We start from the raw sequence: 27,142 nt of genomic DNA on the forward strand, positions 1-27,142 counted from the left end.
AAATTTCAAAACCCCCATCCAAAAATACCAGCTAATGTACATCCAATTCAAAATGTTAAATGGAAAGAGCCTCTTGCTCTCAAAAAAGTACCATTCAAAACAAAGTATAAAGCATATTTCCTCAGGCTTCTTAAGCTAAGACTCTGCATTTTCGCTAAAGCCTTTCAGGCAATGGGCTGCAGTCTTCATTTTTTTACTGTACTTGTTTTTTGTCAAGATATTCTACTATATTTAGTTCCCATTTAAGAGCTAATCCCAGGGATGTGATTTGACCAAAGTGAAATTATCTGAAAATTTAGCCGGGGGTCTGGGGGCATGTTTTTAAGTACTTTCAATGCACTCACATGACAAAGAAATAGACAAAACAACAGCATAAATTTTCAATGTATATTGAACTATCCTATATAAAATGGCAGTTTTAGTCAACTCAAAATCAGTCACATTCAAAAACATTGGACTGCCTTTGCTTTTAAAAACTATCACTGAGAATATCATCATATCTAACTAATGTGATTACTAAGTTAACACATAAATAATGTTGAGGGGTTCAAATTTCATGAACAAATAATTGTATCATGACCAAATGAAAAGTAACTCATATTAGAGCATACCACAAATGTCTTTGTTATAGCAGAAGATGTTATCTGTCGGAGTCATGTGCATACACAATGAACTACAAAAAAACAAAACAAACAAAAAAAAAAAAAATAGAATTTTTTTTTTTTGGGGGGGAGATAAAAAAAGCGGAATTCCGCGAATTAGCGGAAAAATCACATCCCTGTAATCTTAAATTTAGTAAATTATTCCTGTTAATTCTCATAGAAAAATTCAATTTTCGTGGAGCCAGATCCAGAATCATTTTCTGAAGCAAATCAAGTGCATCTACTTCATGTGGTAGCAAAATTGCAAATGGTCTTTTTTTTTGTAACTTCAATATATAATATGCCTTTTTTTGGCACCAAATCAAGATTAAACTTCTTTCGGACTCTGGTGCTCAATAAAATATTTTTTTGTCCTACAAGATAATGTACGCACAGCCGGGAGAGACAAAGGCAGGCACGGCGAGAGAACAAGGCAGGCCTGATGAGGCTTTTGCCTTTAAATCCGCACGATGAGCTTTTACGAGCGTGCCTGACGGTGCAGTTGCTGCAGGAAGGCGAGCGGAGAAAGGAAGGGAGACGGCGAAACAAGGTGGGGGGTACTAGGAGGAGGGCTTTGAGGGGGGGAAGAAAGAATAATTCCTTCCCTGCTGCTGGTCACAGGCCATTGTTTTGCGCTAAACACATCTTCCACGCTGCAGGATGATGTTGCAGTTGGTAGGTCCACAAATCTGGAGCCTCTTTCACGCAAAGATTCGGCCAAATTGCCGCATGACAGCCAAAACGCAGCGTTTACTGTAGTCGTCTTTGCCTTTTACATGGAATCCAGTAAAGGTGGGATATTGCCTTAACTGTGTGCATTTTTTTATTTATATAATGATGAGCTTTTAATTTTTAAAGAACAAAAGGCATGTCATTACAAGAACGTCCTATTTTTATTTATCCTATTTTTAGACAATAAAAAAAAAAAAGGACTACGAGAATGAAGTTGTAGATTTAGTATTTCACCAAGAAATATGCTTGGTGAAATATGACATTCTTTTCTGGTAAGCTTTGACTTATTGATCATAGTGGCTAGGAATCAAATAGCAAAAATATGTGAATAACTGGTGCATCTTTAAATTTGCCATGAAAAAAAAATGGGTAACAAAACGCAAATCTGACGGGGAGTGGACCAAAAATAATGTGAATAGTTGGGTTTCCACATACAACAGGGGATAGGTTCCCCAAAAAAATCCACAAAAATGTGAATTCTCAAATGCCAAACTGCAAATATTTGACAACTTTATCTTAAAAATATGATTTCATTATGATTATGACTTTTCATCTTTTTTTTTTTTTTACATTTTTCTCAACAAACACGTGAATTTGTTATTGTAACATTTTTATCTCTAAAATAAGATGCTTTTTAGTTCCTAAAATTGTGGTGTTATAAACATTTTATTCACAGCAGGGTCCACCGTTCCAACGTCAACACAAACTCTAAAAACCTGACAAAAAGGACAAAAATGTCCATTTCTGCCAACTACCAAAAGTGATGCCGAGTGCAATTGAGACAATTTTCTCCTTCCTATTTGAGCACTCAAGTGTTGTTTTTTTCTTGTCACTTAAGAGGATTTGCAACAATTGAAAGCAAGCTTTTACCTGCTAATCTGCCAGTGAAGGGCAGCAGGGGCAGCAGATGATTGACATGGCAGAAGGTGACAAGGCTGCCTGTCACACAAGGACATGATTAGCAATCCAAAAAGCTCTTTGCAGGTAGGGGGAGGACTGATTTATCTGCCACCACTAAGCAAGCAACAACAAAGCCTTGGGTCCTTCCCATAACAAAAGGACCGACACAAGGAAGCATTCTTCAGCCACGGTATCAGCTCTTATCCTGTGCGCCACACATACACTTGACTGAATGCATAAACGTGATAAAAGGAAACGGTTGACGGTCGTGTCTGAGTACTCTGTACTCAACTTTTAACACAACAGCGACATGCATTTTTAGACGGCAATACAGTTGTACAATTGTATCTCAAATTACCTTTCCCCACTGAAATGAATGGAAATGCCATTCATCCGTTCCAGCCTACCAATTTTTTTTTTTTTTAAATAATTTTAGTAATGTGGGCTGCAAGTAACAATTATTTTAGTAATCGATTACTCTTTATCCATTCATCCATTCTCTGGGCCCGTTATCCTCAGTAGGGTCACGGGACTATCAGAGCTGTCATTGGGCAAAAGGTGGAATACACCCTGAACTGGTCGCCAGTCAATCGGAGTCTGTCTTTTTTTTTTTTATTATTCATCGATGAATTGGATTTTTAAATGATTTTCAAAACAGCTCATCAAAGGGTCACCAGTTTGAATCCCGACTTCAGATGGTTTGATCCGATGTCAAATGTTGATGTTTTCCAAGGTAAAAGCAGATGTTTAAAAATGTCTTATTTTGATTTAACGCAAAGATAACCGATTTCATGGAGGACTACAGAATCAAAAATGTGGACAATAAAGGATTTGGACCTCTAAAGAATTTCGATAATTGATTCGTTTTCAATTACTCAAATTAATAAAGAAAAAAAGTTCACCTTCAACATACAGTATAGCGCTTGTAACAAACATTTTTGTTCGCAATTTAACAGAAAAAAATGTGACTAATGTCTGCTCATATCTGGAAAAACTATTAAGTAACTCGCCAGTTAAGTTAGGACTACTGAAATGATTGCAATGTATGATGGATTGCTGGGCGGTCAGGCTCTCGTGGCCTTCACTCAGGCATAGGTTAATTGAGAGTCAAGCTTATGTCATTTGTGCGATCCATACAAGCTAAAAATATCGACATTGTCATTAGGGATGGAAAAGTTTGGATCAATTATCAGTCCTTTTGTCATGTAGAATTTGCTCAAACAAGGTTATGTCATGGTTCTCAGTGTTTCCCACAGATTTGAAATTTACTTTGGTGGGTGGACTCGGGTGGGTGGACTCGTTTAGGGGGCGGGCGGTGTTTGGTGTTCTCAGTCCTGCTACTTGTAGTCTCCTCTAACCTCATGATTTACAAGTGAGTGACGGCAAACTGATTTGTTACATGCAGTATGTCTGGTCGTGACACGTTTTTTTTTTTTTGTTTTTAATATATATATATATGTTTATATAATTTTCTTGAAATCTACTTGGGTGGCCCACCTAAGTATTAACATGGTGGGGGAAACACTGTTCTGATTTGTGACATTCGACAAATAAATACAAAACATTCTGTGCTGTTCTGTTCTTTTTATTATACCATACAGTAATTAAGTATTTCATTTTGAAGGTGGGCGGTGGGGTTGGGGGGGGCAAGGAAAGCCTGGTGGGCTAATAAAACGCTGGGCGAAAGCATGAAAAAACGAAAAAAAACAAAAAACATTGACTGGTACTGTATATGCAAACGTGAGGCTCAATCGAGCGAGGTTCCCCTGACGAGAAAAACAAGCGCACCGCTACATCTGCAATACACACCCTCCCATTTATTAAGGACAATCAGTAAACTGAAGCAACTTTATTGCGTTACGGGGAGTTGAGTTCATTTGAATGTGAAGCGATCTCGTGCTGAGCCTTGGTTAATTTAATGTTCCTACGGTTTTCCACCTTTTGTTTAAACAAGGCTGTTGGTGTTGGAATGTTGAATGTCATAGTGGGGGAGAAAAACAGTATACTATTACTCAGGTTCACTTTTCACAAATTCACCAATTTATGTATTATTCTGAGAAACTTATCCATAGCTACTTGGTGTGTAAATTGACTTTACTAATTTACTGTTCACTGCTTCTTCATACATCATAACATGTATGTGTTGCCATGACCTTAAACCCAACAGCTGATATTTGAGACGGCGTCAAGTGATGTAACCGACAACCTGGTCGGCGCTATCGCTGGCTGGCAAATCTAACGTTATGTGTTGCACAACGTGTTGATTTATATTTCAACACCGGGGCGAGATAAGCGGTCCGACTGGAATCAAATGTACGGATAGCATTATCCGCTATGCCCTTAATCCCAAAGATGAACCCAGCGACCAATGACAAGGTCAGAAGGCCTCGTGCCGGGAATGCCGCAAAGACAGTCAGTGGCTGGAGATGACGAAGGACACAGGAAAAAGATGTGGGGGAAATGAAATGAAGAATCGACTGAAACAAGTTATCATAACGCACAGATTTGAGTTTCTGTAGAGTGGGTGGGTAGCTGACACACAACAAAGGCGTTTGCACTCAGCTGAGTGCCCGAGCGACGGCTGTGAACAACAAGAGGGCGAGCGGGGAATAAAACACGTCTGACACGGGCAGCGAGCGAGCCTCTCGGGAGCTCATAAATCAAAAGGTCAAGGTCGGTGCAGCGTGGCGTGGCGTGGCGACATTGGCCACGCGACACTTGTTCATGTTTAGAGCTTAAATACAACAAGTCAAGTGCTGTTGATGAGACTGTGGCATAAAATGGAAAATACCTTACTGGTTAATTTAGCTGGGATCAAATTAGACTATAAATTTAAATTCCCTTACAAATCGTGAATGTCAATGTATAAATGCAGATTTTTTTAAATCATTATTTTACCATACATTATTATATTATATTATTGATATATTGTATTCTATTTTTTAAATATTGTTTTAAATTTATTTATAAAAATAATTATATATTATTCATAATTTATAAATTAATTATAATTAAATATTTTAGTAATCACTTCATATATTTACAGAATATTAGCAACAAGTATTTTGTTTACAGTATTGTTTTTTTTTATTCATTATATATGTCAATGAGTAATGTTCATATTATATATTATTTATTATATTTTATTACTATATAAGATATTTACTCATATCTTTCAACAATAACTAATTAAAATATATATATTTTTTTAGTAAAAACCTACTTACTATCTTCAATAATCGATTATCAGTGTCAGTTACTTTTATGTATATTTTAAACTGTATATATATTGTGAATGTTATTGATTACTTATTTTAAATCATACTGTACATATTTACTATATTTTTTTGTATTTTTCCAAATCATTTGTAAAATCCAATTTATCTTTATTAATCGACTTACTTACAGTGACTTTTAACTATTTTGATGACAGTATATATTGTTTCTTATACTTTATTAAGTATATATTTTTAATTCATACTCATGTATATATTTAACATACTGTTTCTATTTGCTTAATATATTTTAGTAATTATTTTCATTGTCTTTAGTGGAGTAATAGATTGTTGTCATGTTGATTTCATTTTTATATTTTATTTACTTACATGTACAGTATTTACTGTATTGTACACTATATACAGCATACTTATTTTTTTCTATTAGCTATACATATTTTAATATATTTATCAGGATTATTTAATTTCTGCGTTATATTACATTATTAGCGTTATTACTTTGTCCACAGGGATTTTCTCTGTCAAGTGTTTATTGACACTTTCAACAGTGTTGGGAGGCCAATGAAGTCATGTGTATTTGCTGTTGGGAGTGCAAATAAATCCCAAACAAACAAAGAAGACAAGCAGCACCATTCAGTTTAGCTATCGATTAAACACACACAAAAAAAATGCTTAGCATGTGACTCATCCGCCGCTGGCCGCCACCCTGCAATTCCGACATTTAATCATGCTGACTGATCAGGAGGAGCCGTGCGTTTCCTCTATTAATCACCCCCCTGTCTGTCCCGTATCGACCGCCGTTTGGCGGCATTGATTCCGCTTGGCGTTTTCTGGCCACACGGGGCTGGCACCAAGCAGGTGGTCCGGCCTCCAAATGGCGAGGAGCGGTCATCAGCTGGTTTGTTGTCACACATGTGCGATCAAGAGCTAGGTGTGAAAGTGAACCTCAGGTTGGTGTGAAGTTGAAAGGGGGTGGGGAGGTTTTGTTTGGACATGAGAAGGTGTCGGACCACCAACCACGCGGTTTCCCAACCTTATTGAGCAAAGGCAAGTATTTTACATTTTTGAAGTCATACATTTAGATTGAGATGTTTTTGCTTTAACCAATTAAACCACAACATATTGCAAAAGTATGGATTGAGACACTACAAGGAACAAAAACCAACCACACTCTGATCTCAACCACTCCAGCCATTTTGTCAGACACCCATCAAAATGGATACGGTTCTCGCTTCGGAACAGTATAATCCCTGAGATGGTGAAGAAGAATCTGAAAATGTCAACCTCAACCATGTCACGCTAATCCCAGCTATTGTTTCATATAACTGCCTTTTTTTTAATCCAAATTTTGACAGCCTACTAAAAAAAAAATCTGTAGTTCTTGTCTAAGGCCAAAATCAATGGGATTGTTGCTATGACAGAACAGCCCCAAAATGTTGAGAAGGGAAAATGCCAATATGACTATCGGCAGCCATTTTACGTCAGATTTGGTTAGAAAGTATTCCCCGACATTATTTCTTCTTCTATGGTGGTCAACATTAATGACCATGTTAAGATTCTTCCTGTGCCAGGCCAGCCATGTTTCATGTACAGTGATGACCCGTTTATATATAGAGTGGGAGCGATATAGAAACCAATACGAAATAAAAACTCACAGGTAAGTGCATTTGAACACAAACTAATTGCAACTATAACACATAAAAGAAATGTATAAATAAGAATGGAACACAAATGTTTTATACCTCAAACGACCCCTCTCACATGCCCCAATCCCATTTTAAACTTACGTAAACACACATTTCAGCACAAAAAAAAGACATTTTAACGCAAAAATCAGCGATACGGAATAACCGCGATATAGCTAGGGATCACCGGACAACACCTGACAAAACAGCAAGTGGGGTCTGTCAACGGAAAGGCCGGGGGTCAAAAAGCTCCAAGGGGATTAAAAACGTCCTCTGTGTTAAAGATAGACCGTAAACAGCCAGCATGGAGGAAGGGAGGTTACTGTGTGTTATCTGCGTGGTCCCCTGAGGCCTGGCAAGGCCACTCGTCTTTCATTTGATGTCTGCACCACGCACCTTCTCGAATGAAACCAACCAGGGTTGGGGGGCGCGGGGCGGACATATCCCTATTATTCGGTTTCACCTCAGTCTGACGTTACCTTTATATTGGACAATACAACCCCAATTACCCCCCCAAAAAAAAAAAAAAAAACACATACACACACACACAAATGGACCAGACATGTTTCAGCGCCAATAAAACCACAGAAGAAGAGTGTTGACATACCTATAAAACCGTAATAAGTATGTACAAAACCACAGAAGAAGACTGTTGCCATACCTGTATCCTGTACATAATAATCTGTCGGTGTAAAACCACAAAAGAAGAAACGTACCTCTATGTATCCGGCCAACGATGGCACCACGACGGCCAGAACCAAAGCTGATATCACCGGGACGGAACCCATCTTCCACGAGTGGGAAATAACTCCTTCACAAAGCTGTCCGGCGTCAAGAAGGTACACTCAAAAAGTCTCCAAGAAATGCTACGACAATATCCGCTCTTCGCCACTCGACGAGCAGGACCGAGTCCTGCTCCTACTTGTTTGGACGGGCGGAGAAAAAGCGCAGGGAGGGCACCGAGTCACGGAGTCGCTCGGTAGTGGAAATATGGGCAGAGATTATTGGGAAGGCTGCTCTGTGGATGGTGCCTCCTCCCTCCTCTCTCACTCTGGTTCCGCTCGTCCACTCACAGGCACTGCACGCATTGCGCCCCCTGGGTGGAATCCAAAGGGAACTGCAGTTTTGGGCCAACTAAAATCTCATAAAATCAGGACTGACTGACTGACATGCCTGCATAAATAATGTTTTTTTTTTTTTTAGTCTAGCCCCATTTCTTAGAGAATAAAGGTTTTTGCATACAGTATTCCAAGAATAAAGTTGTATTTCAGAAATTTACTTCAATAGAAAAATTTACTTAATTCTTATTGACTTTCACATTTTACTCAATGTTTACTTGATTTACCTTCCAGGCATTTAAAACAGTTTTCATCCTTTACTATTTTAAGCATAATCAGAGTGGAGAGAGATATTTGTGCCTCACATAAATAAAAAAGGCTTTAGGATTTGATTAAGGAGTCCCCGTCGTGTCTTGTTTCAGTAATCCCTAATGGCGTGTTGATAAAGGCCGCTTTTCAAATTTACATCTTTGCTTCAGGCAGGTTTATTAAGCTTTTAAACATCATCTGGCGATTTGAGTCAGAATGAGCAGGATTGCATGTTGAGCCTAATGCAATATGATCCTCAGGTGCCTCAGTTAAAAAAAACAAAAAAACAGACGCCTTGCCGTTAAGTCATCTCTGTGAATAATGCTGGAGAAACATTATACTATAAACTGAACACCTGGATTTGCCACCTCTGCCTGTCACTACAAAGATAATACCTCATTGTTCATGAACAAAATGACTGCAAGACTACTGAATCAAGTCAAGTTTATTTATATAGCCCTGAATCACAAAAGAGAAGCGGCAGTCAAACAGGCCAAAGTAGTGCAAGTGAATGCAAGAGTATAGAAATAAGTCTTAAGGCAAGATTTAAATGATTCCACTAGAGCTGTCAAAATTAATTGATTAATTGACAAGTAATCGATTATCTAATTATTCGACAGCTATTTAGTAATCGAGTAATCATTTGGAGCCATTTTTTCATTTAAAATTGTCGGAATCTTCTGATTTCAGCATATCAACAGTAATTGTTAATTGATTTCTGTAGTCCTTGATAAAAGAAGACTAACATTTGCAAACATCTGTTTTTACTTTGTAAAACAAAAACAATGACCAAACTGGTAACATAGTACAACATCAATCCACTTTATTTAAAAATCACTATATGAATAAGAAGTACAAAATAAACACCAATCACTGGTTAATGAACGGTAATCAGAGGGGGGAATGCTTTTGTATTAGTCGACTAATCGATTGAATAATCGATAGATTAATCGTTTGTAAAAATATTCAATACTGACAGCAATAGTTTCTACTGCGTATGGTTGATCCTTCTCTATTTTATCGGGGTTAAGCAGCAAAAAAAAGAAAGACATCCATTGTTAAATCTCAGCAAGATACACGTCCAGATTACAGCAATTTGTGTTTATTTGACTAAAACAATCATCCCTGGGCTAGTTAGATTATTTTTATCAGGACCAAAGTTGAATTGAAGAGGATGTTTTTTTTTTTTCTGGAAGTGAACGAGACGTCCGAGCAATAGCAAGTATTTTTCCCACTTTTGCCAATTCTCATCCTTTAAAGGCATCACCGATGGCACCGAAGGTGTAGACTACTTTATGCTAGCTAGTTTGTTTGTGAAAGGCAAAGGTGGCAAAGGTTGCTAATTGTTGGCTATCTGTGAAATTATTTACTAATTTGAACTTTATGCATAACCATAATTTCGGCTAATTAGCAGAATAGTTAAATCATTGGTATAAATGTGTGCAATTTTTTACGTGTTGATCATTTCGAAATTGAGTGTAAAGCAGCGAATTGTGTTCAGACTTAGCATAGTGTTACAAATTACAAACGCATTACCTAAAGCAGTGTTTTTGGTTTTGGTTTGGCAAATTGACTGGTTTTACTATATAGTTGGAATATTCATAGTTTTCATAAATTTTGTCACAAGAATCATTCATGAAAAAAACAAAAGCGGTAGGCAACAACAGTTGGGAAAACCGTGCTTCATAAAACCAAATGTGTGTGCATATTTATGACGTTAGCAAACTTTTGCGCCAGTTTGGAAGCCAGGGGGGAAATGACAGGAAATAAATCACATTTGATAAATTCGTATCGCAATAAATCAAAAATAAAGTATAGGTGTAAAAAAAAAAAAAGTGGAAAAAGCTTGTACGTGTCCAAGGCCGCCACAAGGTGGCAGCCGTGTAATGGAAGTCGTCTTGGAACCCGCACAGTAAACGTTGGCGATATCAGGGACCACTTGCTGCTGGTCAATTAAGCAGTCCAGCGAACAACAACACGGCCCGGCCCCTAACCCCCGTTTCCATGGCAACCGCGCTGCCCGTGACATCACAGCAACGTCCACGTTCCAGGCTGAGCCTCTTTCATTGTCCGTCACACGCAGATACACTCACACAAGACTGGACCGCGAAACGCGCACAGCATGAGGTCAGCTTGACTCACTGATTGATTGACTAGCGATTGAGTGATTTAATAATTTATGCTGTCATCTCGGACCTTTCGTCCCAGTTGGACTGATTGTTGAGTGTCTTCATAGTTTTTACTCACATTTTGAAGAGCCGCTTTAGTGCCATGAGCTGACTTACTTTTTCTCATTTACTTATTTGTCGTTTGGTTATTGATCACGCCATTGATGGATTCAGCTGGAATAACGATACTGGATTGGTTGTCTGTCGGATCGATCCACTTGCAGTGTCTTGTATTCATTGGTCCTTGGAAAGAAGATTTTTGGTCTGACTTAATCCATCAGTTGACTGCTTGTGTGCATGCGTGTTGTGTGAGCAATGCATTTAAGTGTTTGTGTACGCGCGTGTGCTCATTTCATTTGTGCGCGTGTGTCTGTGTTTTGTGTGTGAGTGTGTGCATGTTTGCACGCATGTGTTATTGTGTGTGTGCACTGTGCATGTAGGCCGGTGTGTTTGTGTGTGTGCGTGCTGCTGGGCCTGGCGGAGGCCGAGCACGTGGTGTCGCTGACACAACCTTTCGGAAGCTTCCAGTCACCAAACTACCCTGCGACCTATCCCGACAACACGCACCATCGCTGGGACATCCGCGTTCCCGAGGGCTTCCGAGTCCGACTGGACTTCAGCCATTTCGACCTGGAACCTTCTGACTTGTGCCAGTGCGACTACGTCAGGGTGAGAACAAACATAAACGTATGCAAATTTGCAGTGCAGGTGACTTGTGATGTTGCGTGCATATGCGCAGGTGGAGGCCGAGGGCGGGGCCTTAGATGGGGGCGGGGCTTCCATCCTGGGCGTGTTCTGCGGCAGCGAGTCTCAAGATCCGGAGAACGTTCCTGGTCCCGAGTCGCTTGGATCTCCCGGCAATGTCGTCAGCGTCATTTTCTCGTCCGACTTCTCCAACCAGCAAAATTTTTCCGGCTTTCGAGCACACTACAGCGCGGTCGGTGCGTACGGCTGTCCGTCAGTCTGCCTGTGGGATCGGTGTTAAGCTTTTATTTGTTTTAGTATTAGCTTTAGTTTAAAAAAAAAAACTGTATATGGAGTATTTGTTGATTGTGAGACAAAACAAAGGTCACAAAAAATATTCTCAAATGACCGACCTTCCTTCTTCTGTGTAGCCGTATAGAAAAAAGTAAGAAATACATAAAAATGAATGCAAAAAGTAGGAAATTTAGATAAAAACCAAGGACATTTTTTGATGTACTTTTTCTTATTTTTATTTCAATTCATTTGTGAAAATGTTTAAATTTTAGTTTTTGTTGTTGCTGTTGGTTTGGTTGCTTTGCTTTTACTCAAGCATTCCCAAACACGTTAGCATGCTAGCGTAATAAGATCAACAAATTGTCAACAGGTTTCACTATGATTAACGAGTGACCAGTCCAGGGTGTCCCTCAAATATGATAGGCCGAGGTTCACCCTCAACCAATCATGAGGAAAATGAATTGAGCGTTTTTGACTGGTGCTTTTCTGTCTGTCGGTTTGCCAACCCGAGACGTGGACGAGTGCGCCGAGGGCGTGGACGAGGACGCCGCCTGCGACCACCTGTGTCACAACTACCTTGGCGGCTACTACTGCTCCTGTCGCCATGGTTACCTGCTGCACCGCGACAACCACACGTGCACAGGTCACAGCACGCGCACACACTGAAGTCTTTTTCCCACCACTGAGTACGTTTAAAAGGCAATCCAAACAAAACAAATGTTCAAACATGCTAACGCCCTTTTCAACCTTTAAGCTACGCTACTGATACAACAACTATGTATGTGTATGTGAGGCCGCTGTGTGACTGATAATGCCGGCAGATTGCTTGTAAATATTTACACATACTGCATTTTTAGATTCACACACGCTCACACAGTTTGATTGATGAAGTGCATATCCTTTCTTTGTGTGTGTGCGTGCAAGATTGTAATGCGCGCGCGTGTGTGCGCAGTGGAGTGCAGTGACCTGGTGTTTTCCGAGCGTGCGGGTGCCCTGAGCAGCCCCAACTTCCCGTCGCCGTACCCGAAGAGGACCGAGTGCTCCTACATCATCCGGGTGGCACCGGGACTCAAACTCCGCCTCCACTTTGATGGCACTTTCGATGTGGAAGACCACCCGCAAGCCTGCTGTCCCTACGACTACATCAAGGTACACAAATAGAGAAACACACGTGACTTAGTGAATGACAAAGTGGAATAAACATTTTAAATAAAAATAAAAATGCCAAACGGAAATCTTGCACTGGAGTTACAATAATCATCATAATAATAATCATCATAAAAAAACAAATAAAAAATGCTTCATTTAGAACATATTGGCATAATGTAGGCCAAAATGAATTTTTTATTTTGTTTTACTTGACACAATGGGGGGAAAAAATGCTACGGTTTTAGCATTTAGCTTACAAGTGCGTTAAATGTATTTGTTTAACATTCAAAAGTACTTGCAAATACATTTAAATACATGTAAACATATGCACAAATACATTTGAACGTACTTTCCAGTCAAAAATGTTTGCTCCACCTTGACTGTTCCACGTTTCCTAACATTTCAGATCCGAGCGGCGTCTAAAGAGTTTGGGCCGTTTTGCGGTGGTCATTCTCCCGGCGTCATCCAGACAGACACCAACGCCGTCGCCATCTTGTTTCACAGCGACCACTCGGGGGAAAACATCGGATGGAGGATGACGTACGTCTCGGAGGGTGAGTCACATGCACGCGAGTAGAGCTAGCTGCTAGCATAGGCTAGCTAACATGCTGGTGTGTGTGTCATCCAGGTAATGTAATTTTGTCAAGGGACTCTTGCTGTTGTCGGACGACCTTTCAACTTTGACCCAAAAGGTGTGCGTGTCCTCTTTTGACCAATTCCTGCATTACTTTTATTTTCTCGAGACAGGAAGTCAGTGCGCGTCTGTAGCGCCTCTGGCTAACGCCACAGTGAGCCCGCTCCAGACCGAATACTCAGCCGGAGACCGCATCCGAGTCTCATGTTCGCCGGGCTTCGTGCTCATCAAGGTGATGTCACTTCCTCTTCCACACCTTCCCCTTTAAATACGTGTTAGTCAGGTAACAGGTTAGCTCCCATAGCGTCTCTCTTGTCGCCATCCACCAGAGGGTCTACCAGGTCCCCTCTGAGCTTGTGCTAGCATTTGTATTAGCATGGGTGTGGCTGAAATGCCACAACTTGAAATAAAAACCAATGCAATTGGTGTTGGCGGCCATGTTGCTTGTATAACAGGATGTCGCACACACGCCAACAGGAAGAATTTGTTTTGTTTTTTTTTTTTGTTTTTTGTTTTTTTTTTAATAAAAAACATTTATTAAAATTTTCAAATCGAATGAACAATACTGAGCTCTTCTGTAAAAAGAAAAAAGAAAAAAAAAAAAAAAGGAAGAATTTGTTTTGTTTGGTGGCAGGATGGTGAGCGCGTTAGGGGCGACTTTGAGATGAGCTGTCAGGAAGACGGCATCTGGGATACTGCACTTCCTGTCTGTCAAAGTAAGAGTTGCTCTTCTTCACTTTGTGTAAAAATAAAAGTTACTCTACTTGATTTCCTGTAAAAATAAAAGTTACTCATTTGTGTTTTTTAGATATGCGATTTGTGTTTCGGGATGCCACTTGATGTGACGTGACTTTAGCATGATGTGCGTTGTTTGTGTGTGTCAGGTGAGTACAGCTGCAGCCTAAATGGTCCGAGGGTCAATGACGCGGCAGGGGCGGAGCTTCCAACCTGCATGCCGGGTGAGCGCCAATGAGCCATCACGTTGTTGTTTTGACATGTTGTCATCTCATTGTTAATGGTGTCATGTTATGTCATCCGCTAGCGTGCGGCCGCCCGTCGCGCCCGCTGGCCGTCCAGGTGAAGCGCATCGTGGGCGGTCGCGCGGCCGAGCCGGGCAACTTTCCCTGGCAGGTTCTGCTGAACGTGGAGGACTCGATCCGCGTCCCGCCGGAGCGCTGGTTCGGCTCGGGCGCTCTGCTGTCAGACAAATGGATCCTGACCGCCGCCCACGTCGTGCTCTCCCGCCGCCGCAACGCCCACGTGGTGCCTGTGGCCCCTGAACACATCAAGGTGATGGTTGAGCAAGTCTCAAACAGTAAACCAACAACATTACAAGCTCTTTCTGATCATCCGTCAATAACTCCGTCAAATCAAAGGATTCAAACTCTAACCATAGTTTGAAACTCAAATTTACAACCCTAACCATAGTTTAAAACCCTACTTATTTTAAAAAATGTGCAAAATTTCACAAGTTACTTCATGTTAAAGAATATAATAGAATAGCTCTTAATATGAAAAGAAAAATACACTGAGCTGTCACCATGTCTTACATATGCAATTATGCCATCTAGTGGCAGAAAAATGACCAACACAAATCAACATCACAATACACTACATCTTTTTAATTTTAACTAAATTTTATGAATTATTATGAAATTACTGTATCAATGACGATGCATCCTTATTTCTATTAGTTTATAATATTTTCCTCACTTTTATGTTAGCAAGAGTGTGAAGAAAATATTTTATTGTACATTTTATTTTATATTTAGAAGAGATATAAAATTTGCGATTAATCGTGAGTTAACTATTGAAGTCATTCGATTAATTACGATTAAAAATTTTAATCACCTGACACCCCTATTTTAAACCCTACTTTTAAAGGACACCCATAGTTTAAAACCCTACTTTGAAACCTTAACACCAGTTTGTTATCACATTTCAAAAACTAGTTCCAGTTTGAAACCCTACTTTGAAACCTCACCCCTAGTTTGAAACCCTAACCATAGTTTGAAACTCTATCCCTAGTTTAATGGCCAGTGGTCCTATATTGGTGGTCTTCTTTACTTGTGCGGTGACGTGGCGTCGTGTGCGTTGTCCGCCAGGTGCTAGCGGGTGCGGTGGACAAGCAGGCGTCGGCGGTCCTGGCCGTGTCCCGGGTGCTGGTCCATCCCGACTTCCGGCCCAGCGACTTCGACAACGACATCGCCCTGCTGGAACTGAGCGTCAGGGTGGAGCTGAACCACGTCGTCCATCCCGTCTGCCTGCCGCCGCCGCCGCAGGTGCGCAAACCACGCCCCCAAAAATTGGGATAACTCAAATGCTAAAAATAGTTTTCAGCACTTCAAACATATCAAGCGCTTTCAGGAAACACATCTCTATTTGCACATTTGTGACCTCTGCGTCCGACAGGGCGACGCCCCCGCACCTCCGCCCCTCTCTCTGGGTGTGGTCGCCGGGTGGGGCGTGTCGCACCCTGACATGACCTCCGACCTGCTGCAGTTCGTCCGGCTGCCGGTGGTCCCGCAGGAAGAGTGCCGTGCCAGCTACGCGGCCCGCGCGGGCGGCTACAACGTCAGCGACAACATGTTCTGCGCCGGCTTCTACGAAGGCGGGCGCGACACCTGCCTGGGCGATAGCGGGGGCGCCTTCGTGGCCCAGGACCCCGTTAGCCGGCGGTGGGCTGTGTTTGGCTTGGTGTCGTGGGCGGGGCCCGAGGACTGCGGCAGTCGGCGGGTGTACGGCGTCTACACGCGTGTCAACAAATACCTGAAATGGATACAGGAGCACCTCTTGGTGGTCCCGTGAGGTCACACATATAGAACACGCAAGCGTCTTACTATTCTGGCACAATTATGTAAACAAAATATAAAAATAAAGATAGCACTACTTTTAAGTCCTCATTACTTAGGGACGAGTGAACCCCTTGACCTCCAAATCATCAATGGTGAATCTCGGAATACTGCCGACAAGTGATCGTTTTACGGTGATGAGGATGATGATGATGAAGAGCACAAGAGTGCTTGCTACTGTAGTTGGAGCGTGCTCCTTTTTATTGTTTGCTAAGCTGTGAGCACGCCCACTAGCCACCGTACCGCCCACATCCATGACATCATCCTCATGATCACCTTTTTTAACGATTATTATTCCTACAAGCATCCTTTTTTTCTTGATTGAGTTTTGAAAACGCTTGCAATATAAAATACATTTTTTGTCAGGTCCAAGGAACTCTCCCCAAAAAAATAAAACAACAATCTTAGCCCAAAATATTTCCCTTATGTGTCAGGTTGATCGACGTCATTGTTTTTAATCGAAATATGGTTACTCAGGCCCGATACCGATTATTAGTAGTAGGGCTTAAAACCCTAATTTAATCTCTAATTTGAAGCCCCAAGCCCTAACCATACTTGAAAGCAGACTTTGAAAGTGTTTCTTGAAACCCGTGTCAGTATTTCATCCACGGGTCCAATATCTCACAAAAGTGTGCGTATGTTGTACGTCTCAGTTGAACTATTTACTGGATGCCAGGAAGATCGAGTACACAGCTGTGGAGCCTTATCTGCTGAACGCGGAAGAAGGCCTGCCCTATTCAAAATGGTCGCTACTCTTATACTGCCTTGGCGGGGGGCCGGCTCATGCCTAGCCCATGTGGAAATGTGTGACCTGATGGTCTTAACTGGTTTCGACTGTATAAGTGTGCCAGAGAGCAGATAGATAGGAAGGCGCCAAGCCCGAACAGGTCGCAGCGACACAACGGCCTAGCTCAAGTCAGCTATCAAGTCATTAACATTCCTGCAGATATTTAATTCTATCTTTTCATGGGACAACATTGTAGAAATGATGACACTTTGACACAATGTAGAATAACTAGAGTAACTCAAGATACAGCCATTAATAGTGAAACCCCTGGCAACAAAAGTGAGTACACCCCTGTGGGAAAATGTGCAAATTCAGCACAGTCACTCAATTCTTCCTCCCCGATGTCATGTGACTCTTTAGTGTTAAAAGTTTAATTGTGAATAGGGAATCCCTTACAGTCCTGGCGGTATAGTTTAAAAAAATATCCACATCTGTCGACCAATCAGATGATAGTGATGTTACAGCAGATTATGAGTAACGTTTCCATTGTAAACGCACCCCCCTGAAAAAAGTGTCACGAAAAGGACTACTTAAAGTTGCAATATGGAACTTTCCCCCCCCAAAATAACTTTATAATAAGCTTTTTATTTGGATGATGTCAACACTTCCGGTTCATGATTGGATCTTAACTAACCAATCACAATCGCAAGTTGATTTGCATGATATTCAAGTTAAAAATGTTTCATATAAGCTTGGTAAGTTTACAACACGTCACAGTCATACTATCCTGGCGTCCGCTGTAACAAATAAAAACATGAGATCACCCCAATTTTTTTCCCATGTTGTTCTTATGTGGGAAAAGAGTCAAAATCAGTAAAAAAAAAAAAATAATAATAATAATAAAAAAATGTGGGTCTGAAGGGGTTAAGATATTTGCTGCCCGCGGACAAGCGCACTAGGGAGCAGCGGCACCAAGTTTGCGAAGACGCGACGCCGCAGGTGTTGCAGGTTGATGCCGTAGATGAGTGGGTTGAGGAGGGGCGGAGCCACCATGAACAACACGGCCAGAGCGTGGCGCACGCCCTCCAGTCCGCCGCCGCCGTAGCGCTCGAACAAGACGTCGAAGACTAGCGAGCCGGTGAAGAAGCTCAGCGTCAGCACGTGCGGCAGGCACGTCTGCAGGAAACGGCGGCGGTCGCAGCGTGAACGCAGCAAAGACCGCACCAGGTGGCCGTAGGAGACGCCGATGAGGACGGCCTGGCCCACGTGCAGGAATATCAGCGTGAAGCCGTAGACGTTGTTGACGGTGGTGTCGACGCACGACAGCTTGACCAGCGCCCAGTTGGTGCAGAAGAGACGCTGGATCCGACGGCCGCACAGTGGGAGACGAGCCGTCAGAACCGTGCCCGTCGCCGTCTCCAGCAGGGGCAACAGCCACGTCAGCAGCAGCAGCTGCCAAACCTTTGGGGGGACACAAGATCAAATCAACAGCTTCGAAACTGCACCAAAGTAAAAATGAACACATGACTCCATCTATAGTACTGCCAGAGTACAGTTCAATTGTACAGCAAAACCCCCCATCACGGGTTCCGGGTTCGTGGTCCCAGTATTTCGTGGGTCTTGCTGTTTTAAAATTCTACAGGTCACCGGTGTCAAATTCCGGCCCTCGAGGGCTGGAGTCCTGCATGTTTTAGATGTTTCCTTGCTCCAACACACCTGAATCAAATGATCTATTCTTCATCAAGCTCCGTAGGAGCCTGATCCTGATCATTTGAATCAGGTGTGTTGGAGGAGGGAAAGAGCGGATCTTTTGAACCAGGTGTGTTGGAGGAGGGAAAGAGCGGATCTTTTGAATCAGGTGTGCTGGAGGAGGGAAAATAGTGGATCATTTGAATCAGGTGTGTTGGTGGAGGGAATGAGCAGATCATCTGAATCAGATATGTTGAAAGAGGGAAACATGCAGGACTCTGTCCCCTGATGACCGGAGTTTGACTCCTAGTTTGTTCCACCTCCTTTTTATATAGGGTATAATACCACTATTTTGTTTGTCACAAATTTTGAAAGAAGAAAAGAAAACAGGAAGTATTTCAAGCGCAGTCTGTGATTGAATGTGAAATCCTCTTCAGTCCTGCTTTTTACGCCTTCAGAAATCGACGGCTGTGGGTTTGTTCACGAATGTACATCTTTGGGCAGGATAAATGAGGGAGGCTATATTTTAAAATGATTGAACTAAGATGATAAATTTGCTAGTTTCGAAAAAAAAAAAGATTTGCTTCCTGGAAACACATTGAGGGATCAGTTCACGGTTACATTGTTTGTACAATATTTTTGTCTTGTGTTATACCATATTATGTTTTTAAAGACTTTCCAAAAATAATTGTGATAAATGCTATTTAAAAAAGAACACGCCAAGTGAATATTTAAACAGCCTCGCAATTAGCGGCCCAAAGTTAAATTGTTTTACTCAAGTTTGAAGGCATTTTTGGAGCTGATTTTTTTTACAAAATTCTTCTGAAACAAAAAAATGTGTAGCCTACGTTGTTGTACTCCGGTTGACGCCCAACCAGACTTTGCATACAAACCTTCTGCGTGGTCATGACAGCGCGGTAGGCCAGCGGGCGGCAGATGGCCACATAGCGGTCGTAGGCCATCACGGTCAGGCTGGCAAACTCGCAAAAGACGTAGCAGTAGAGCACCAAGATCTGCGCCAGACAGCCCACGTACGACACCGTGTGCGCCTCGGCCAGCAGGTCGTGAAGCAGCTTGGGGTAGAAGCACGACGCCCCCAGCGTGCCGTTGGCGCACAGGTTGCACACCAGCACGTAGATGGGCCGGTGCAGCGTCTTCTCCGCCGCCACCGTCGCCATCAGCATCACGTTCACCAGCAGCGTCAGCACGTACGACGCCAGCGCCAGCACGAAGTAAACGTGCCGGCGGTGGGAACCCAAGCCGCTCAGGCCATCCAGCTCCAGCACTGCTGGCGACAACCAAGTCCCGTTCTCCATCTCTAACGGCGCCTCGATGGGTAGCTGGCGAGCGAGACTACGAAAAGTTCAGAGAGGAGCCAGAGGAAGCGCGAATGAACAAAAGTCAACAAGCGCTCTCAAAGCATCAAGTAAAATGTTCAAAAGTTGTGTGAAATGTGCATTAGCGTGCTAAATGCTAAAAAAAAATAGCATTTGTGTTTGGAATCACAACGCCCGTCTTCTCAGGCAAAATATGCTAAAAACATGAAAAACGCGACAATACGGACGCAGAGTTCACAGGACGACACGCTCATAACACACAGAGTCAAAATGTACGGAAAATAAAACGTTTGCGTTGAGACTAAAAACCATTGAAGACAACTATATTTGTCAAGCTTCAAAAGTAACACCGGCTGAGCGGGAAAACTTCACAGATGGACGACGAGCAACCAGCAAACATCAACATGCCCACTCAAAACTCATAACGCAGTAAAAATGTGAATAATTTACATTAAAAGCGCATTCATGTCAAACGCATAAAAAACTAATTTGCAAAACACAGCAAGTCAAAACACACTAAACGCTCAAAAATGGTGTTAAAAAGCTTGAAAAATACGTTAGAAACTAATTAGCATTTCTCATTGCTCAAAAACACATAAGTCAAAACTTATTCTAGAAGCGCTAAAAATGTTTACAAGTTACAAGCATTCAAATAATGTTTTTACAGGCCAAGACTGCAAGCATGATGAGGGACAGAGTGGTGCAGTGCCACTCTTTGACACAGGGGGGCGGTGTTGGTCCAGCGAGTGAATGGGAGCTGTGGAGCTTGCTCTCAGCGCACTCACTGTACGTTGGTGGAAAAGCTAAAAAATAAAGTTTGTGTGAAAGCAACGAAAAGAGAGCATGACTGTTCAGTCTCTGTACCGCGGTTAAGAGGTCACTGGACAGGGAAAGAGGATGCTTGTGTCAAGACTAAAAGATGGTTTGCATTTCTATTAGCTTAAAACATCCTCAAAACTCCCTAACATTGGTCTAAATAGCCGTCAAAAAAAAAAACATTGAGACAAAAATTGTTGGCAAATAAGTCTGCATTAGTGTTCAGTCAAAACTGTCGACTGATGTTACGCTACACCCTCCTTACTGAGAAAAATTAAAAAGTGACTCAGTGGAGCACAAGTCAACATGCCTTGTCATAGCACGCTAAAAACATGAAAAAGTCACGTAGAAAGCATGTTTGTACCAAACACTTCAAAAAACTTCACAGCCAAAACACGTTCAGCACTCAACAAGACTGTTTGCATTGGGAAAAAAAACATCCTCATTTTGTTCAGTTAACACCCTAAAAACATGCAATAAAGCTCCTATAAATTAAAACTAAAACAAGCTAAAAGCAAGCTTTTGTGTTTCTGTTTGGTCAAAACACACCAAGTCAAAATCCTATCCCAGTCAAAACTCACAAGATGTTCAAAAACTGCATTTGGGCTGAAACGTGCACCCTTCCTTCCATTCAGTCAAAACTTGCCTTCACATGTTCAAAAACATTCAAGAAGTGTATCAGAACAACAAAAACAGCAAACAAGTTCAAAGACAAGCCACAACACATTCAAAACACTTTTCTGGACAGTCAAAAATGAAAGACAATCAAAACGCGCTACCATTTTTTTGAAGCGGCTCAGACAAAAACAGCAGCGAGTGAAAGTGTGAGAAGAAACAAAACAGTCAAATGGTGAGAACGCGCAAAATGTTGACCCCCAAAACAAGATCCGAACATTTGCATCAGGATGAAAACACAAAACATTTGAGTTGACAGGAAAGCAAGAAGACAAACACACGCAAAGTGACAGTGAGAGACGTTGAACTGCCTCGACTAAAAAGACGCATGAAAACACAAAGACGTGACGACAAGGAAAGTTGAGGAGACCGCTGGAGTTCTTATTGACCAAAAGGGCACAAGTCACGCCCCCTCAGCACTCACCACTCCTTCTTTGTCATCCTCTGCTTTTTGACCGCTATCGTCTTGATTTTTATTTTCGATAAAGCGGCTTGATTTTTGTTGATAGTTTCATTTGGTGCCGTGCCAAGTACTTGGAGAATACTTGGAGGAAAGGAATTATTTTGTGACTATTGGAAGTTTTGAATCTGGTCGATTGGTCGTTATGTGGAGTCCCTCAAGGGTCAACCCTTGAACCCCTTGTGTTGAGCATGTTGGTCAAATGTCAATGTTGGTTATCGAGGTTATGCAGAATTGCAGATGACACAGTTACATATGTCCCCAAATGACATCAGTTCGATTAACACGTTGTGTCTCTGTCTAGAGCAACAACTGGAAGAACCAACATTTATTTCAGCTAGACCAAAACAAAACAAAGGTGATTGTTGTCGGTAATAAAGAAAACTAAATTGCTGTTAGAGAACGAGTGGATTCACTATCGTTAGAAACCAAAGACCAAGTCCGAAATCTTGGGGTGCTGATAGACTCGGACTGGACTTTTAGCAATCATATCAACTCAATTATTAAAATAGTATGGATATGATATTGATATATTAATATTGATTTTAACACCTCTTACTACTACTGCTACATCAAGTAGCAATTTAAAGGAGTTCAAAGTAACAGTAGAACTTAAAACTAGTAATAGATGAAAGTAGTAGTAATTTAAATTAATAAGTAGGTGCAATAGGTAATATTTTCAATTACTGTAAGAATAGCTATTATTTAATTGTTAGTGTCACAGTTAATTTCAGTAACCTTAAGGCCAATTTTTTATTTTTTGTCCCCGATGAAGAAAATGTTGACGGGCAAATTTACCCACCTGGGACAGAAACGCGTCAACATATTTATCCCGACGTCGCTAAACATGTTGATGGACGTCAAGCGTCAACATAACATGTTCGTCCCTCAGAAGCTAATTAGCAATTAGCCAATTAGCCACTGAAGCCCGGACGATGACCTCGTGGGACCGCTGGCAACGCGTCAGCGAAGCCTTGACCCCTGTCAAACACAAAAACATTTGAGGCACAGATGCGTGTTGGGCGCACTCTCGGACCCGTCCGTGTTAGGACACGCACAGGGACGTATGCACATTAAGATAAAGAAAAGGACAGGAAAGGATGATTCCACGATGAACTTCACGCCACACGTCCAAATGGACGCCGAGACACATAAGGCCCAAATTGCGGATTGAGCCAATAAACAAGCCAATGTATGTGTTGATGATGTAACCATGGCAACCATTAGGCATTGACCTCCCATGACACTTCACCTCTGGTAGCTTTGATCTTCCCCTGCCTCCACTAGGATGAATTTCCTCTCCCCGGGGGGCTCATTATCTACCAAGTCAAAGTCGACGCGATGACATCATCACTGGACATAAACAGGTAAACAAATCATTAAGCCAGGTCACCAGGGACACACAGACGGATGGATGGACAACCTACTTTTTTGTTGTTGCTTTTTTTTTGGGGGGGGGGGGTGCCACAGTGAGTCTTTTGCATATATTCAAACAGATTTAAAGATTGTAAGACAGAATGTAATGTAATGGAACATTTTGTGGTATTTTTAATGTTCAAATGGGGTTATTGATATCAATTACGCCAATAGGGGGCGATATTGTACCGTGAGAGGCAGGTTGAAGCCTTTCTGTGTAACAAGTGTGGATATGTGGAGACGTTGCATGTTCAATAAAGGCCGACTGAGTTGAGCAATAGCAAACTGGACGTGTTTTTATTATAAAGCTCCACACTTAAACAACAGTCAAGTTTATTTAGATTGGCTTCAAGAGTGTCAAAGGGCCTTCACAGATACCCAAAGCACGGGCAGGTGTTCATGTCCGTGCTATGATTGAAGGGCTGGTGTGTCGGTACCGGGAAGCTGGACAGCCACCTCCCAAGGTGCTGTACGTTGACCAGGACTGTTGCGCTACCACCGGCTAGGGCAAAGTAAGTGTTTTTTGTTTATGATTTTTTTTAATGAAAATATTTTTAAAAAATCACTATAACTCTACTGCCAACTGGTGGACAAGTTGGGTGTTACAATATATTTACTCGCAATGTCGGTTTCGGCGAGATTAGTAGATTAAAATAGCAATTTTTGACTTGTGACGTAAACTCGGAATTGTCAACAGCTGTTGCTCTTCCGGTATATCAAGTGTTGCTCTTAAGTCGATCTTGAATCTTCTTTTTTTAACTTATTTCCTTATAAAATAACAATTTTCAACAACAACAAAAATCTGTGTAAATGAAAAAACTAATAAAATCGATTATATTTTTGAGTACAATTCCATATTCCGCCACAAGAGAAAACCTGCACTGTAAAACGTGTTATCCGACGTGCCCTTTATATATTGGATTGGATCCTTCACCAATTGCGTTGCTTCGGCTTCGCATATACTAAAATTGGAACGATACAGAGAAGATTAGCATGGCCCCTGCGCAAGGATGACACGCAAATTCGTGAAGCGTTCCTCATTTTTCACTATAACTTTACTGCTAACTGGTGGACAAATTAGGTGTTACAGTATATTTACTTGCAATGTCGGTTTCAGCGAGATGGTAGATTCATATAGCAACTTTTAAATCGTATAATTTCTTTTTACTTATTTCCTTATAAAATAACAATTTCCTAGAAAAAAAATCTGTGTAAATATATATATTTTTTAAAACACGATTATATTTTAATTGCAATTCCATACTCCGCCACAAAATTGTAGCAATTACCCACATATAGATTAAGTCGACCTTAAAACTTAAGATATTTTTTTTTACTCATTTCCTTATAAAATAACAATTTCCTAGAAAAAAATATGTGTAAATGAAAAAACAAATAAAAATAGTTATATTTTTATTGCAATTCCATATTCCGCCACAAGATGAAACCTGAACTGTAGGACGTGTTGTCCGGCGTGCCCTTTATTAAGTAGACCGGACCTAGACCCTATTGCGTTGCTTCGGCTTCGCATATACTAAAATTGGAACGATACAGAGAAGATTAGCATGGCCCCTGCGCAAGGATGACACGCAAATTCGTGAAGCGTTCCTCATTTTAATTATGTTTTTTTTTAAAAATGAAAATATCAAAAAAAATCACTATAACTCTACTCCTTACTAGTAGACAAATTAAGTGTTACAGTATATTTACTCACAATGTCAGTTTTCAGCGAGATTATAAAATAACAATTTCCTAGAAAAAAAAATCTGTGTAAAAAACAAAAACGTTTATATTTTAATTGCAATTCCATATTTCCCCACAAGATGGTGGCAGTTACCCAAATATAGATTCACTAAATAAACCAGCTCCATGTTGAGCGGCTGAAAGTACAGTAAAGATGATTGTAAATGTGGCTCCAATTTCCCCCCCACCACCACTTTACTTCAGTCAGTGATCGAACTGTTGTCTGTTCAATGCTCCTTGTGAGTTGTTTTAATTTTCATTTCGTTTGTATGGCTGTTTGTCCCTTTTAATAAATGTCATAAAGTGCGATTGTGTGATTTCGGCTGAAACCGGAACTATAAGACGTGTTGGCACACGTGCCCTTTATATACTGGACCGGACCCTTGACACATTGCGTTGCTTCGGCTTCGCATATACTAAAATTGGAACGATACAGAGAAGATTAGCATGGCCCCTGCGCAAGGATGACACGCAAATTCGTGAAGCGTTCCTCATTTTAATTATGTTTTTTTTTTTTTATGAAAATATCAAAAAAAATCACTATAACTCTACTGCTTACTAGTAGACAAATTAAGTGTTACAGTATATTTACTCACAATGTCAGTTTTCAGCGAGATTCCAATATAACAAGTGTTGCTTTCAAGTGGATCTTGAATCTTAAGATTTTTTTTAAACTTATTTCCTTATAAAATAACAATTTCCTTGAAAAAAAATCTTGTGTAAAAAACAAAAACGTTTATATTTTAATTGCAATTCCATATTTCCCCACAAGATGGTGGCAGTTACCCAAATATAGATTCACTAAATAAACCAGCTCCATGTTGAGCGGCTGAAAGTACAGTAAAGATGATTGTAAATGTGGCTCCAATTTCCCCCCCACTACCACTTTACTTCAGTCAGTGATTGAACTGTTGTCTGTTCAGTGCTCCTTGTGAGTTGTTTTAATTTTCATTTCGTGTGTATGGCTGTTTGTCCCTTTTAATAAATGTCATAAAGTGCGATTGTGTGATTTTGGCTGAAACCGGAACTATAGGACGTGTTGTCACACGTGCCCTTTATATACTGGACCGGACCCTTGACCCATTGCGTTGCTTCGGCTTCGCATATACTAAAATTGGAACGATACAGAGAAGATTAGCATGGCCCCTGCGCAAGGATGACACGCAAATTCGTGAAGCGTTCCTCATTTTAATTATGATTTTTTTTTTTTTTATGAAAATATCAAAAAAATCACCAACTAGTGGACAAATTAGGTGTTACAGTATATTTACTCGCAATGTCAGTTTTGGGCGAGATTCCAGTATAACAAGTGTTGCTTTTAAGTCGATCTTGAATCTTAAAATTAAAAAAAAAAACGTATTTCCTTATAAAATAACAATTTCCTAGAAAAAAAAATCTGTAACAAACAAAAAAGTTTATATTTTAATTGCAATTCCATATATCGCCACAAGATGGTAGCAGTTACCCACATATAGATTCACTAAATAAACCAGCTCCATGTTGAGCGGCTGGAAGTACAGTAAAGATGATTATAAATGTGGCTCCATGATATTTAAAAATATATATTTATATATCAAAAAATCACTATAACTCCACTGTTAACTGGTGGACAAATTACCGCTTGACTTCCTGCCCCCACCGTGTCTGCAGCAAGAGGCGGGGCTCTTTTGTCTGCACCAATGGCTCTCTTCAGAATTTGCATGATCTTCCAGGCAGCCAATCAATACTACCAGCGTTTCCTGTGTTTGCAGTTAGTTTTCTGTGAATTTCTGCTTACAACGACAAAATAATAACAAATGCAGTGTTTAATTTGATTTCGTAAATACATTTGTATGGAGTTGTGCAGGTAAATTGGTACCTGTGTGATTTCGGCTGAAACCTTAACTGTAAGACGTGTTGTCCGTCGTGCCCTTTATATACTGAACTGGCCCCACAAC

The 27,142-nt window shown here is 41.0% G+C and overlaps 3 protein-coding genes and 4 non-coding genes across 12 annotated transcripts in view; 5 read left to right on the top strand and 2 right to left on the bottom strand.

Annotated features, from left to right (window-relative positions):
- Window positions 1-8,212, bottom strand: part of aplp2 (amyloid beta (A4) precursor-like protein 2) — a 51,347-nt gene extending 43,135 nt beyond the window's left edge. For 3 of the 4 annotated variants that reach the window (XM_077565221.1, XM_077565222.1, XM_077565220.1), the window contains exon 1: window positions 7,911-8,211. In XM_077565221.1, the coding sequence (XP_077421347.1) occupies window positions 7,911-7,982 (72 nt within the window). In that variant the 5' untranslated portion in view covers window positions 7,983-8,211. Of the gene's footprint in view, window positions 1-7,910 lie in introns of all 4 variants that reach the window. The other variant, XM_077565223.1, reaches the window with a different exon arrangement.
- Window positions 7,093-16,393, top strand: masp1 (MBL associated serine protease 1). Of its 3 annotated transcripts, none has more exons than XM_077565225.1 (12): window positions 7,093-7,166; window positions 11,170-11,398; window positions 11,469-11,670; window positions 12,219-12,350; window positions 12,660-12,856; window positions 13,263-13,410; window positions 13,604-13,722; window positions 14,125-14,206; window positions 14,375-14,449; window positions 14,533-14,780; window positions 15,596-15,772; window positions 15,903-16,393. In XM_077565225.1, the coding sequence occupies exons 1-12, from the start codon at window positions 7,105-7,107 to the stop codon at window positions 16,296-16,298; spliced, it is 2,067 nt and encodes a 688-aa protein (XP_077421351.1). In that variant the 5' UTR covers window positions 7,093-7,104; the 3' UTR covers window positions 16,299-16,393. The 3 variants fall into 3 exon arrangements, with proteins under 3 accessions (XP_077421351.1, XP_077421352.1, XP_077421350.1); XM_077565226.1 differs by lacking the exon at window positions 7,093-7,166 and adding an exon at window positions 10,593-10,688; XM_077565224.1 differs by lacking the exon at window positions 7,093-7,166 and adding an exon at window positions 10,710-10,991.
- Window positions 16,394-17,993: 1,600 nt separating this feature from the next.
- Window positions 17,994-20,074, bottom strand: LOC144051726 (olfactory receptor 52L1-like). Its single transcript, XM_077565096.1, has 2 exons — window positions 19,652-20,074; window positions 17,994-18,530 (listed from the first exon to the last, which is right to left on the bottom strand). The coding sequence occupies exons 1-2, from the start codon at window positions 20,072-20,074 to the stop codon at window positions 17,994-17,996; spliced, it is 960 nt and encodes a 319-aa protein (XP_077421222.1).
- Window positions 20,075-24,401: 4,327 nt separating this feature from the next.
- LOC144052750 (U6 spliceosomal RNA) lies at window positions 24,402-24,507 on the top strand. Its single transcript, XR_013294302.1, has one exon. It is a non-coding gene; the product is annotated as a U6 spliceosomal RNA (small nuclear RNA).
- A 466-nt stretch (window positions 24,508-24,973) lies between these two features.
- Window positions 24,974-25,079, top strand: LOC144052751 (U6 spliceosomal RNA). Its single transcript, XR_013294303.1, has one exon. It is a non-coding gene; the product is annotated as a U6 spliceosomal RNA (small nuclear RNA).
- A 519-nt stretch (window positions 25,080-25,598) lies between these two features.
- Window positions 25,599-25,704, top strand: LOC144052752 (U6 spliceosomal RNA). Its single transcript, XR_013294304.1, has one exon. It is a non-coding gene; the product is annotated as a U6 spliceosomal RNA (small nuclear RNA).
- A 586-nt stretch (window positions 25,705-26,290) lies between these two features.
- LOC144052753 (U6 spliceosomal RNA) lies at window positions 26,291-26,396 on the top strand. Its single transcript, XR_013294305.1, has one exon. It is a non-coding gene; the product is annotated as a U6 spliceosomal RNA (small nuclear RNA).
- The last annotated feature ends 746 nt before the right edge of the window (window positions 26,397-27,142 follow it).

This window comes from Vanacampus margaritifer, chromosome 5, assembly GCF_051991255.1.
Source record: "Vanacampus margaritifer isolate UIUO_Vmar chromosome 5, RoL_Vmar_1.0, whole genome shotgun sequence".
NCBI lineage: Eukaryota > Metazoa > Chordata > Actinopteri > Syngnathiformes > Syngnathidae > Vanacampus > Vanacampus margaritifer.